General features: G+C 36.7%; 1 protein-coding gene across 2 annotated transcripts in view; it reads left to right on the forward strand.

Moving 5' to 3' along the window:
* Window positions 1-13,275, forward strand: part of ANKS6 (ankyrin repeat and sterile alpha motif domain containing 6) — a 38,754-nt gene extending 25,479 nt beyond the window's left edge. The window contains exons 12-18 of one of the 2 annotated variants that reach the window (XR_010721241.1): window positions 1,037-1,226; window positions 2,617-2,733; window positions 4,610-4,677; window positions 5,951-6,067; window positions 6,969-7,065; window positions 8,562-8,933; window positions 12,448-13,275. Coding sequence is in view for 1 of the 2 variants with exons in the window: in XM_066184964.1 (XP_066041061.1) it covers window positions 1,037-1,226; window positions 2,617-2,733; window positions 4,610-4,677; window positions 5,951-6,067; window positions 6,969-7,065; window positions 12,448-12,497 (639 nt within the window). In the remaining variant the exon portion in view is untranslated. The remainder of the gene's footprint in view (window positions 1-1,036; window positions 1,227-2,616; window positions 2,734-4,609; window positions 4,678-5,950; window positions 6,068-6,968; window positions 7,066-8,561; window positions 8,934-12,447) is intronic. The other variant, XM_066184964.1, reaches the window with a different exon arrangement.
* The last annotated feature ends 951 nt before the right edge of the window (window positions 13,276-14,226 follow it).

Here is a 14,226-nt window from a genome sequence, read left to right on the forward strand (position 1 = left end):
GCCACAGCACAGAAGCAAAATTGTAAAGACAGGAACAACCATTGTCATTCTCATTTTTTGCACTGTTACCCAGATCAACTTTTTTATCAGTTTATTGTTGTAGCCTGAGTGACAAAAGATATTTAGAATTAAACTCTGAATTTAGGAATTCAGTAAAAAAAATCACCTTCTTTTTGGATCATACAGTGCAGACATGAAAATGTATATGTAGATTAAAGAATTTAGGAGATGAGGTGCATTGACTGGTTTTGGAAAAGACTGTTGATATGTGTACATATATATATTCTTATTACCCATTTTAACTCGTGCATTTTCCTGTTTTCCATTCCGCCAAATGTGTTAAATATTTGCAAAATTCTTAATAAATCACTTGACTCCTGTTAATCCTGGTAATAATAAATTTGAGGGTTGGCTGAAAACTTCCATTCCAGTGCAGCAAGGGGTTTAATGCACCCAAAACTTAGTTTGTGCTTGCTATGTGTTTCTGGTTAATCCAGCATGAAGTGCTACTTTAAATTAGCATCTCATATGCTTTGAAAGTCTTTAATTGAGACTTAATCTCTGAATGAAAATCCCTATTTTCAAGTCAAAGTAATTTACTTTGTTTCTGTTATTAAACTGTTTTTATCTCAACTGCAAGTTTTACTTCTGCTTCTGCCCATTTCAAGGGAGGTGGGAGGTGAGTGAGAAGCTGTGTGGTGTATAGGTGCCGCCTGTACTTAACCCATGATAGCCCTTTTAGAAAAAGAATAATTGTAGTGCTTGTGGGCAGTTTTGCTTTACAAGAAATAATTTTCCTATTACAAAATTACAGCCTTAATAAATGTATCTTTCTTGATAATTTTGAGGAGAGAGATTTTCAGCTGGGATAAAATCACTATTGCTCCAATTATTTCAGTATAGACCAAGCAGAAACTTCCAGTTGTGACTACATGCTCTTAGAAATTATATACAACTTAAGTAATATTAAAGCATCACGTATAGGTGAACATTTTTTGATTATTTTTAACTGAAATGGTTGCATCATTAACTGCAGCAAAAACTGGAGATGAACAAGAGACCTCCATCTGGGACTTCATCTACATCTAAAAGCACATCACCAACTCTCACACCTTCTCCATCACCTTCCCCATCTCCTAAGGTTCCAAACGCAGAGTCTTCTGTCTCGTCTTCTCACAGACATACCAAGAGCAATGACTCCAGCAGTGGAACGATTACAGAGGATGGTGAGTAGCTCACTGTTATTACAGGAGATTCATTAATCAAGAACACTACGTGTTTAAAGCTGTAACCATACTGGACTAGTGTGTATCTGCATGAGAGTGGAGTCTCCTTTCTAGAAAATATATTATGGTGTTTCTTACAGTGAGATCAGCATTCCTGCACTAACTACCTGTTTCTCTCCCAAAACCTGTGATTTCTTTCCATTTACAGAGAGACTGAAATCACCTCAAAGCATAGAATATGTAGGTAGGCCACTCCTACGTGGCCATGTTTTCCTCCTTCATGGCTTAAGTTCTGTTTTTCACTCCTTGCTGAGGGTATAAAATGCACTTTCTCCACACTAGATTTTTTTTCTTCTCCTTAGAAGGTGCAGGGAAGCACATCACTACAGAGATACATTTTTTTATCCATAGCAAGTCATAGGTACATGAAGTTGATCAAGAGCTGTGGTGCATTTGTTTTTCTAAATCACGAAAATAATCTTATTACAACCTCCTTCTAACTTAAAGTCATAAGAAAGAATGATAATGTTGTTACTTTTGCAGTAAGATTAATACCTTTTAAATTTTACTTTTAGGTCCAAATTACAACTTTTAAAAAGTTATTTTACTGCACTGGAAATTGGATATCGATAACTTTGTTTTCTCTTGTAAATATCTCAAAAAAGTGAAGAAAATAACATGACTCGGGACCTCTTAAATAAGAAATGGAAGCACTTTGTACTATTTTTGTTTTTTCTGAAATTGTATTGATTTTGATTTATTTTCACTTAGGCCATCTTTGTCCATTAACACTGTAATTCCATTTGACACTGAAGACAGGTGATACTTGACCCTCTTTCTGCCCTCTTCTTATGGCTTAGCTGTAAGAAGCCATATTCTAGTGACTGCTGGAGGATATCCTTTCACATTTAGTGTCATTTTATAATGATGTCTTGATAACATAAGAGTTGATTTAGAGATGCATAAAAGGAAGAGAACTCACAGCTGCATAATGAGGCAAGTTCCCCAAGCCATCAGCTGCTCTCTTCTCATCCAGTGAAGCTCGGTTTTGTGTCCACGCCCTAATGCCAGGATACTGTGAGCTCCCTTGTAGCAGAGAAAAGGTTGTTTGTCAGAAGCACAAGTAACTCTGGGTTGTGTTTGTAAGCTTTTGTAGTTTAGTGCTCCTTCAATTCAAGGGCTTCTCTTATCAATCTGGGGTTTGATTCAGCAGCAGCAGCACAAATGCTGATATGCCAAACAGTAATCGGAAGAAAAAGTACAGAAGGTCTGCAGTGCTAACTTTTCTTTCAAGTGAACTTAAATGAGTAAGAAAATTGATTTGCATTGACTGTTACTGTGAAGGAACAGTAGGCAGCAACATTCAGAGGTGTTCTTTGTTTCTTTTTAGGCAACCACTTGGTGGACCATCAACAGCTTGGCCCTATTTTGAGAGCCAGTGATGTAGAGAATCATGAAAGACGAAACCATGTGAGAGTAAAAGAAGGCTCTGAAAACTTGGAGAAAGGTAATCTTACCTTACTACTATGGAATAGTATAAAAGGAGGTGCTAAATAGGAGTACCATGGCAAAAGCAGTAAGACCTCCGGGAACCTTAGTTCGTTCCAGGGATGGAGGTAAGGAGACGAGGTAAGTGTAGAGCAAATGAGAGTGGTAAAGCAAAGGACAAACATGTTAAGCAAGAGTTGTAAAACTGAGAGGTTTCAGATTTTGTTCAGCCTTAGTGTAATAATACAGGAACTGGAAGAGAGGTAGAGGAAGAGAAAACATGGAAGGCCTACACCTGAAAGTGTTCTCTGTGTGCGAAAGGAGTTTGATAATATAGTTGTTTATGACAATAAGACTGAGCTCAGACACCCTGAAAGTTTCTTCCCATATCATGGCCTACAGTTCTAAGCACACCAGTATGATGAAAAATGAGAAGGGTAACTAAAAAGCTAAAAGAAAAAAATGTTAATAATATATCTAAGAGTCTTCTAATGTGAATTCTGTTTTCTTTCTCTAAGATGATATTTCTCATCAAACAATGTGGAGAAGTTCCCATGATACATTTTTAAAACTGATTGCCTTTTCCTATGGATTAATGTCAGGGTACTAAAGCTTTTAGTCTGAGACCATGTCAACTTTTGTAAATTATGTTAGGCATGATTAACTACGAAGTTAGTCGAAATTAAGGTAAAAAAAACCCAACAAAATCCTAGCAGAAAATGAGACTCAACTAGAATTTTTCTCTTCAGTTGTCTTTGGACTCTCCTATGTAAAGAAAAAGTCTTCTAAAATAGTACACAGAAGTGTGTTTATCTCAAGGAAGGTACTTGATGTCTTTTGAGAAGCTTAGAGTATGAGATTCTCTTTCATGTTTCATGTTTCTAGTGATGATGAAAGAAAAGGGAAAGTCAAAAGACAAAGAAGTGAAATTAAGTCAAAGTATATTTGGTAATGGATTAGTGATGTCTCTAAAATGAAAGTGATTTTATATGTAGAATATTAAATATAGTTTTGTTTTATAATGTAATAATTCATATTCTTCATTTTGACTCTGACTTCTTAGTTTCACTGACTACTTAGGTACTTAAGGGAAAAAAACAGTTAGTTACTCATGACAGCAAAGTAATAAAAAGAAAACTTTAGCTGAGAGAGGTAGTGTGTAATTAAGAGAGATAGTGTCAGGTTATTCTGAAAGTGCACTTACGCTTTTTAGCTAATCACATTTTAAATATGTGAGAAGAGTCACTGTCAGGTCCTGCAACATTTAATTTCCTTAGAGAGGAAAGACAATATTCAGTGCTCTTAGCTTTGGAAGATGAGCTTGTAAAACTTAAATTCTGTCCAGTTTTTCTCTTAGCTAGACTTCAGCTGTCTGTGTTCAAGATTCCTGGATGTTGAGCACATAAGGAGAAGAGGGTTGAGAAAGACCTGTGTTGTATTCGTGTTTTGAATGAGCAGGTGTGTGGTTGCTTTGCCTTCCTGGATGATGACATAGAAATATGCCTTTCAGTTGCTTGCCTGCTTGAGGAGTTTTACTGTCTAACCTGCACAATCTGGATCAGCCATCTGGGGCCAAGCACCTGCATTTGAGGCATTCAAAGTGCCTTAGTTGTCCTTACTGTTTTGGTTTTGTAAGATCCTTTTAATGAGGTAGAAAGGGCCATACAATGGTGTTTAACCTAGCAAGGCAAGACTAGATGGAATTGCAGTATTTGTAAGTAGGTGAGAACAGAGTAAGTAAATATTTCAATTTCTGATGGAGAATAAATGGGGTTGTTTTTTTTCTTACCATAAATGACTATGGGAAATATAGGCTATATTTTCAGTTTATAATGCTGAGGTCATTACAATCTTTTCTAATCTATGGGGCTGATTTTTTTTTCCTGTTATTACAGATGAGCTGACTGGCATCCTTAAAAAATTGTCACTTGAGAAATATCAGCCTATATTTGAGGAGCAGGAGGTATGTCTTTTCTGAAAGATCTTTTATTTTTTACTGCTCTGATGAAAGTAGGGTATAACACATTGCATCTGATTTGTGATCCAGAATCAAGTTCTGCAACCATTCCTGGTTGCAGAGAGAACCTTGAAAAATGGACCAAGTGATATTTGTGGCATTCTCCAGAATACTGCAAATAGCAGAGCTTTTTACACTTAACCTACAACTTTTATATACCTAGGTTTGTTTTTTTTCCTCTCTGGTGTTACACTCTGCTTTTCCTATATACGTCTGTATCCAATGTGGCTAAACAGTTCATAGGACATGCTGTATCATCCCTGGAATCATCAAAATGAGCTGGAACCTCATTTTGAGAAGGGGAGCAGCAGGATGTGAGTCACCAAGATGGCTGCTTTATCTTCTTTATCCACTCTGCATAAGCAATAGGAGAATTAAGTTGGGGAGCATAGGCATCGTGGTAGATGAGAGCTGTGACATTGACTTGCTGAAGGATGCAGTGAAAGGAAATGTTGCTGAAAATAAGTAAAATGAATTCATTAGAATGTTTAAGGCAGGATCACATGTGAGCAAATGTTGTGTGTTTATTTGGTCAAAGAGAAGGGTAGTGAACAGATATGCACTAAGTTGACATTGCTACAGAGTTCAAAATTCAGCACAAACCCAGACAATTTTGCTGCATCACAATATACTGGGTTATTATTGTTCCCCTGCATGATAGGCAAGGGAGCATTGTGTAGAAATTAATATGCTTAGTGTGTGAGAGTTATATCAATATGAAAAGTTTCAGATATTTGTTCTTATCACAGCCTCATGGATATGTTGTTATAATAAAAACTATGAACAAAATCTAGGTTTTTATCAGGAGACACTGGAAAAGTAAACACAATATTTTGAAATTCCAAATATACTTAGGCGGAAAGGGTGAGGAGAGAAACCTTATGTTTATTCAAGTAGCTGCTACTGTAAGCAGAGGAATTTCTGTGGAGGCAATATATTGTGTATTAATAGAATTTGATGGGAAAAAACCTAAAAATCCTTTAATGTTTTAGATGTACTATCATGATTAGTTGAATGATTGAGAGCAGTTTAGAAGCCTTACAACAGAGTGGTAAAGGGGTAATGCATTAAAAATTCTTTTTGCACAATATTTATTTTAAGCCTACACAATTTAGAAAAACCAACAAACCACTTTTAACCTGTAGTAATGAATCTTTGCATAGATAAATTTGTCTTACCTTTTTTCTTTTTTTTTTTTTTTTTTTTTTTTAATATACAGGTGGATATGGAAGCTTTCCTCACACTTACTGATGGTGATCTGAAGGAGCTGGGTATTAAAACAGATGGATCAAGGCAGCAAATTTTGGCAGCTATTTCTGAACTGAATGCAGGAAAGGTACAATTTTAAGTACTGTACATAGTAAATTATTTCAAGGTTTTTCATATAATTAGTTCAGCATACATTTTGAAATTCAGTTGCCAATGTTAGTTAGAAAAGCTAAATTAATTTTTTTCCAAACAAAGTTTTCCATGTATTTGATTAGTGAAAAGTCTTCCTTTGTGGCACTTCCTGTTGTCTCTCAATAACTCTTTCCTAGTCCAGTGAATAAGCTACTTGTAAACATAAGCAATACTGAAGTTTCTGAATATTGACGTCAGCAGTGCTAAAAAGAATCATCTGGCTGCAGGAGTGCTCTAGAGAATGCAGTATAAGAGGAAAGGTATCCTTTGGTTAACATAAAAGGTTTTGATTCCTCTGTGATTAGGGGAATAGCACTTCTCTCATTTCTTACACTTTTATTGCCTTTGAATTTTATGTCAACATAAACACATTTGCTAAGAATGCTGTACAGTAAACAGTGCTCTTGTCAGAGGGATTTTGTATTGGAACATTTCTTTGGTTAGGCTTACTGATGCTTCTGAGATTTGAGGTCCACTTGCTCTGTGATACTGGAAGTTCAGACAAACAAAATGCAAAGACAGTTTTCCTAAGTCAAGATCAACAGTAGTGATGAGGCTAAAAATTAGGGGAGGTGGATGATGTTCCACACTATTATATGCCATAAAGACAGGAAGAAAATAATGAAACTGTTTCTATTGTTGTCCGGTAGTTTCAGGAAAAGATTACTACAAGGTTTTCAATATATGTAAGGTAAGGACTTGTAATTATTTCTAGTAGTATACTTCAGTATAGACATAGACACACATATTTTCACATTTGTTGTGTACTCTTAATAAATTCATTTTTTAAACAGAAATTTAGGAATACCCTATTTTGTTTTATTGTTCTTTTACAGGGTCGAGAGAGACAGATTTTACAAGAAACTATACACAACTTCCACTCTTCCTTTGAGAGTAGTGTCAGTAACACACGACCGCCAGGTCATTCCCAATGTAAGTAGCACCTGAAATAAATTGAAGAATGAATTACAGGTTGAATCACAGAACCACAAAATCAGTTAGGGTGGAAAACACCTCTGAGATCATAGAGTCCAGCCTACGACCAAACACCACTATGCCAACCACACCATGGCCCTGAATGCCAAGTCCAGTCTTTTCTTCCTTGACCTTCCAGTCACCTCCAGGGATGGTGACTCCATCATATCCCTGAGCAGCCCATGCCAATGTCTAATCACTTTTTCTGTGAAAGAGTCTTCCTAATGTCCAAATGTGTGGATATTTTATTTAACACTGGCTGGAAGACAGAATCTGACAAACAAGCCCTTTAGCTGCTTTCCTGGCTAATGATATGTTTCTCTAAGACTGTAGAGAAGATTTCAACATAAAAAGTAGAGGTATCTGTAAGATGTTCATACACCCTTAATTACTGTCTGAAATAGGGATAAGATTTTTGTTGTGCAATACTAAACATGGAAAATGGATGTAAGTATAGCAAACCAGAATATACAGTATACTGTCTGTAGTGTCTGTATATATATATGTAGCATCAGTGGGAGGTGTTCCTGTATGATACATAATTAACTTTTGCATACTCTTTATAGGAAATAGTTTAGTATGATCTGGTAGAATAAATATATTCAAGATTTACAATTTAGCATAATGATTTTGGCAGCTGTGTTAATTATATATTTATGTATGCATGTATATATACATTTAGTTATTTTGCATAGGTGGTATTTTTATATGGTTATCTATAGTTGGTTTCTTTGGAACACATGTATTCCAAGCACCAGTGTTATCTGCTAGCCAAGCTGGAGAAACTGCCTTTTAAAATGTACTGTCTATAACCAAAACGTACAGGAAGGTGTTGCTGACCTGTAATAATTGAATACATTTCCTACACTCTCAGATACACAAACTGCAAATCTCTGTCCTGCCAGCCACCTGAAACAAAGGCAGATACTCTGTTACTCCAGATTAAAGCATACGGCATAACCTATTCCCACATGTACTTCTGTATCCATGTTTTAGTAGAAACAACAAAAGCCATTGAATAGCCTTGAGAAATTCACCATGTTAAAAGTACTTCTTCTTACATTGTTTATTTTGCTGCTTTCATCCACTCACCAAATAATTTCATTTGTTTAGCATTCATATGTTAAATAGTTCAGGTATTGTATGCTTTAGGAAACCTTAACAATGAGGTAGTCCCAGTTGTTCCAATCTCAGTCAGATGTGTTTCACTAGATAGGTGAAAGCAGGTGCTAACTGTTGGCCTACTGATGTGTTGAGGAAAACTGGAAATTGCTGGGGGATAGTTAGTGAATGTGGGCTACTTCCAGCATTCTGTGTAGTCTGCTTGGCTGAAAGCCACTATCAGGTGTCCCTGTATGCATTGTGCAACGTTTCATTCTCAGCATAGTCGGTGTGTGTGGGAACTTCTGGATGTCTCTTGGTAACATCCCAGTGCTGAAGAGCCTCTTCTGTAGGTATTACTAGGTGAGCAGAAGCTGTTTGGGATTTGATTACATGGTGCAAAGAACTGGAATTACTCAAGAACCAAAGAAGCACAGAGGTGTGATATATCTCCAAGCAACTTGATGACCTTGAGTGTCTTGAAGACATCAAAGGACAAGAATGGTGGCTCAGAGTTGGGGAGAACATCCTTTTGTAAGAATGGAGGCAACAGGTGCTCCTGTTGAGCTTTTGACAAGACGCTGCAAGAAGGCTGCCATCAGAAATCTGGCTTTTGGGTTTTTGTGTGTAAGATCTCCATGATATAGATTTGGCTGTGAAACAAACAGAAGCACTAACAGAGAAGAGGAAGAGAAACATGTAGCTAAAAGAAGTTTCTGCACCAGGTAAGCTGCTTTTTATTGTAAAAAGTAGCAGTGGAATCCTTATGCAATCTCTGCAACTCGAAGTACTTTCCAGAAATGTGTAATACTTTAGAGCATAAGAGCAGCTGTACCAAGTCAGATCCAAGGTCCATGCAGTTGTGTTCAACTTTTTGATCCCGTCTCATCTGGCACTGATGTGAAGAGCTGCTTGCTTTCATTTGCTGTAAACTTGCCGTGTACTGACTTCTTTTGCTTCATCGTACTGGATCAGAAGATACAGTGAGCAGGTGTTTCCTGTTCACGGCATCCATGCCACTGATGATTTTACAGATCACTGTGATATTCTTCTTCATTCATTTTTTTTTCCAAGGGGAAGGCTTAGAGGCTGCTTTGTCATTCCCTATACCATAGTTTTTCTAACCTCTTTTCCTCTTCTGCTCTTAGCTTTTCAGACTTGGGAGATACCAGCCTAGCATACAGTATTCAATATGTAGGCATATTATGGATTTATATGACAGAGTGATGTTTGTTTTTCAGTTGTGTTCTCTGCTTTCCATTTTCTTGCCTTTTCCCAGTTATTTCTGGTATTTTGCTGTGTTGGCTATAATTGAAGACTGAATTGGTATTCATTTGAATTACCTCTTACAACCCAGCTGATCTACTGAGTTTGAGCTCACAGCCTGTAATTTTATATAAATACACATACATCTTTTCCATTTGCCTTGCTTCTTATTACTTCATATTTACCGTCATCAAATATTGTCGCTATCTTACTGTTTAGGCACAGATGTCACATGAAGTCTTTTTTGCCAACTTTCTGTTTACCTTACTTTATATTTACATGGGTAACTTAGGAAGGTTTATCCCTTCACTCTATATGCCCTTTCAAAATCCTATATTGAATACACTGTTGATATCCTGAATATCCTCATGCATATCCCCATGAAATATTAGGGGTGAATCTCTCTACTATGGAAAAAATCACTGTTTACTGCAACCTTCTGTCCTCTTCCTTCCTAACAGATTATTTATCCACACAAGAATTTTTTTTTTACCCTGTGGCTTCCTTATTACATTAAGGGCTAACCTTGGACCTTGTGAAATGCCTTGTCAAAATCCAAGCATTAAAAGGACCTCTTTTTATCTACAAGACTGTTGGCACCTTCAAGGAATTCTAGTAGGTTGTTGAGGCAAGACTTCTAAAGCCACTTCTTGATTGTTTTCCACAAAATTTCAGATTGTTACAGTTTTTTACTAATCTGGTTAGTATTACTGTCCATCTCACTGGTCTGTTTCCCTACATTTCCTGTTGAACCATTAAAAGAATTTTCATCACTATTATCACATCTCAGTTATGTGACAATTTAAACAACAACCTGTGCCCTGTATATAGCAGTTCAGCTGCTTACTCCTTCTGCTTCTCTAGGACCTCTTAGAAATTTGCTATTACTTGCTTTGTGTATTTGTTTCATATTCTTTTTTGGTAGTATTTTGGGTTAAGATATCTTGGGCTTCCAGATACAGAAGGTTTCTGAAATGGAATCCTTCCTTCCCACCCCATGCCAGGGACACTAGGTTAGGCTTTGTGAATTCCATGCTCCAGTCCTTGCCTGACCTGCTTAAGACAGAGCATTGTAAGTGATTCAGAGGCTACTGAACCCATAAGCCATTAGGTTTGGAGGCACCTTGAATTCTGAATAGCCAAACATTGCATGAGGACTGTTGCCTCCATCTCTTTTTAATGGAAATTAATTGGTCATTTTTTGAAAATTCTGATAAAATTACTCATTCCAAGAGTGGGCATTTTGGCAGGTTTTGACACTTTGATAGTTTGGCTACTATTATGTCTTGGAAAATTGACAATGCACCTGATCCTTGATAAGAGAAACTACTAGGAAGATGCTGCTTCTTTATAGTCCAGTGAATGTCCAGCAAACACAGAATTACTGTGCTGCCATTTTAAGCACATGACCAACCCATGGAGGCATGAGGCAAAATGACTGCTCCAAGGAACAAAATGCTGCAACTTTGTCTGGATTCCAGCTTCAGCAAAACAGCAAGTGACAACATAAAGTCCAGCTTTCTGAGAGAATGGGATTTAACAAATAGTATTACCCCAGGAAAAGTTTCTATTTGTGGTTTAAGGTGATCTTTTTGCTTACATGATTCTGCTAAGAAAGAAAATTGGACTTTCTGAATGCCTAATTGCCAGGACTAATTGTTTAGTTTATTTTGGGGGGCTGTGTCAAGATTCATGCTCCCATTAACTGAGTGCAGTCAAGAGGTTGAACAGATCTGGCAGTGGTCTGCAGGTTAATTGAAACAAATGACACCAAAGACAGTTGGATTTCAACACAAACTTGCCAAATCAGAAATGGAAAGCTTAAAAAAGGTCATGTGGATTCTTACAAAAAAAAAGAAAAAAGGCAGGAGGGAGAAAAGCAACTGAAATAATTTCCTCCAGAAGAGTAGACATAAAATCCTATATACTAGTCATAATAGATGTTTAACAAAATGTTACATGTTAAATCATCTGATAAGAAATGGAAACACTTCATGGAAGTTCCCTCCCCATTTATGGCTTGCAACAGAATTTGCCATTTCTACAAAAACGACATGAAAAACGCAAGATAGCATCCAAGGTTTACACTCAGAAGGACACAGTCTTTTTCTGCTAGAGCATTTCTTAAATTCATTATGAAAAAACCCATTAAGATTGGTTGGAGTTAAAGCTAACTACCAGTTAACTTAGTTTGCCTTCTAATGCCAAGTTTATTGAAATGTTTGAAAGAAAAAGATGAGCCTTGTCACTTGGTACAGGCATCCAGCTGCTCTCCCCCATCCAAACAACACTTCTGATAGGTGGGAAGAAAAGAGAAAATTCAAACATCTGGTAGGGGCAATGAACAAAGGCAGGACATAGATATCAAAAGAATAAACTGTGAATATTCTCCAGACTATATGCCTGTGATGAAAAAAGAATATGATGCCTTTCAGTCTATAGGTAGTGGAAATTCTGGTTTTTCGTGTTTTTTGCATATGGTATGTTATATATATTGATAGATACATATGTATCTGCAGATACAGAGTTTCTGTATTTCATGTATTTACTTTTCATTTTTGGATTCAAACTCAAAAATATCAAGTGAAAATTATCCAGAGGAGGGAGTTCGAGATTGAGGAGAGAGAAGTAAAAATAGGAGTAAAATCAATACAGACTTGCGTATAAAAATCATAAAAGATTCAGGTAATCACTTACTGGAAAGATGCACGTTGAGAAAAGAGGGATTCTCAAAACTTTGTGCCAGTAGGTGACCTTTTCACACATGAGTTTGACTTTTTATACCTTCTCCTTACAGGAGGCGGCTTAAGATTATTAAAATGAATTACAGGATCAAACTGCTAGATACAAGTACATTGGGAAATGTGGGCCTGTTTCCAGTAGTTGTGGAATTACTCTCTTTGTTTACATTGTTTGCAGCTCTGAGTCTTGCTGGCTGCAGTTTTTCAGACTTCTTTTTTTTCTCTCTTACAGCTCCTGGCTGCTCTTTGAAACCACAAGAAGCTGTTTCTTCTAAAAGGTAGCTACTGGAACCAAAGTGGTTTTGGGGGTTTTTTTTGGTGGTGTTTCTTGGGTTTTTTTGTTTTGTTTTGTTTTTTTTTTTTTTTTTTTTTAATGATGAAGTTTGGCATCTGACTAAGTAAATCCATACAAATGAAAATTTGAAAAGTTAGTCCTGACTACACTGGCATAGGATTTTTTGCAGTAACGTGCTTAAAATGCAAAATCCACAGAAAGTCAAAATAATAAAGAGATTGCTTCTATAGTACAATCTAAGTCTTGAACTGGTCAAGGCATCAGTGGTATGGATTTAAGAAGAGCAAAGTCAGAAGAGCAGGAAGAATGGATGAACATGCAAGAAGATGGATGTTTCATTCTACTCTTACCGATAGATGAAGAACCTGTGGGAGACCTACATGGGCACATTCAAGAACAACAAAAGCACAGAAGGCAAGAAGGCCACCACAAATTGTGACACCTTCTACATGGGGAAATACATAAGCTGAATATGCCTCTGTTGATTGGATACAGATAAAGGAGTCCAGATTGAAAATGTAATGATTTCATGGGAAGAAATAGAAAGGAGAAGTAATGCTGCATTCTTCAATAACCAAAATATACTTTATATATTCAATATTATGAGGTTAGAACAGCAGTAAAAGTAAAAAAAAGAAAAAAAATACCTTTTGTAAACACAGCACTTTATCTGAGGAAATGCATAATCTGTCACCAATATTTAAACAGACTGTTAAAGTATTTTATATTGCTGACTTTTTTTTGAGAATAAAACCATTTACATGATACTGGCTGGGATTTTTTTGAATAGTAACACTAGCATATCCTTAAAAATACATTTTTTATAACTTGATTTTGTAGCAATTTTGAAACAAAAGTTACAGTAATTACAAGTAGAAAGAATTTTCTGCTTAGCAAATATAATTTTTGTTAAGCAGTTAAAATACAAATCATCAGGAATTAAAGCACAAGTCATCAGAAGCCTCTGACACTCTATTTATCTTTCTGAAGACTCAAGTACTGCAGGTAAAGGCAAGAAGATCTTGTAGCTCCAATTACCTGAGTGCTCTCGGTGCATAGTTAAAGATTTTACCCATGCTCTTCACTGTACTGTCAGCTCATGGCTGCTTTTCTGCCTTTGAGAGGAGGTAAGTTTGAGACAGAGTCCTGTATTGTGTGTCTGTGTGTCAGGGCTGGCACGGGCAGCTCTTTTAACTCTGCTGTAGGCAGCAGAGGTCTGGTCGGTGCCATCACTGGGGCCTTGAAATCCATTATCTCACTGGGCTACACCAGAAGTTTGATTCAATTGTCCACACCTCCACTGGCATTTGCCCGGCCCTGAGGCATCCAAAGAACCCAGAAGAGATGCCAGACATTACACTACATGAGGGTTATGATCAGATTGTTCATTGCAGCCACTTGGACAAAGAGACCATTCAGAGATGGAGACTGTAATTTCATTGACTTGTCCTGATTTGTCACAGACTTTCAAAGGTGAAAGCTTTTTTTTTTTTTGTTCCTGTTTGCTGTTCATTTTCTGTGTCCTCCTTTTCAGTTTAAATGAAAATCTTTGTTGGCAAACTTTGCTTACCTTATAATGAAAAGTGATACCTTCTGGGTTTTACCAAAGAAGGAGATCTACAGAAACCAGTTCTTGTTATGATTCAGTCTAGCGTTATAGACTTGACTAATCTGTTGTTATTAACCTTAGATTTTGCTGAGGAGTACTGTTACTTT

The sequence above is a fragment of the Chamaea fasciata genome, unplaced genomic scaffold (assembly GCF_029207755.1).
Source record: "Chamaea fasciata isolate MVZ Bird 193981 ecotype frontalis unplaced genomic scaffold, bChaFas1.0.hap1 SCAF_1, whole genome shotgun sequence".
Taxonomy (NCBI): Eukaryota; Metazoa; Chordata; class Aves; order Passeriformes; family Sylviidae; genus Chamaea; species Chamaea fasciata.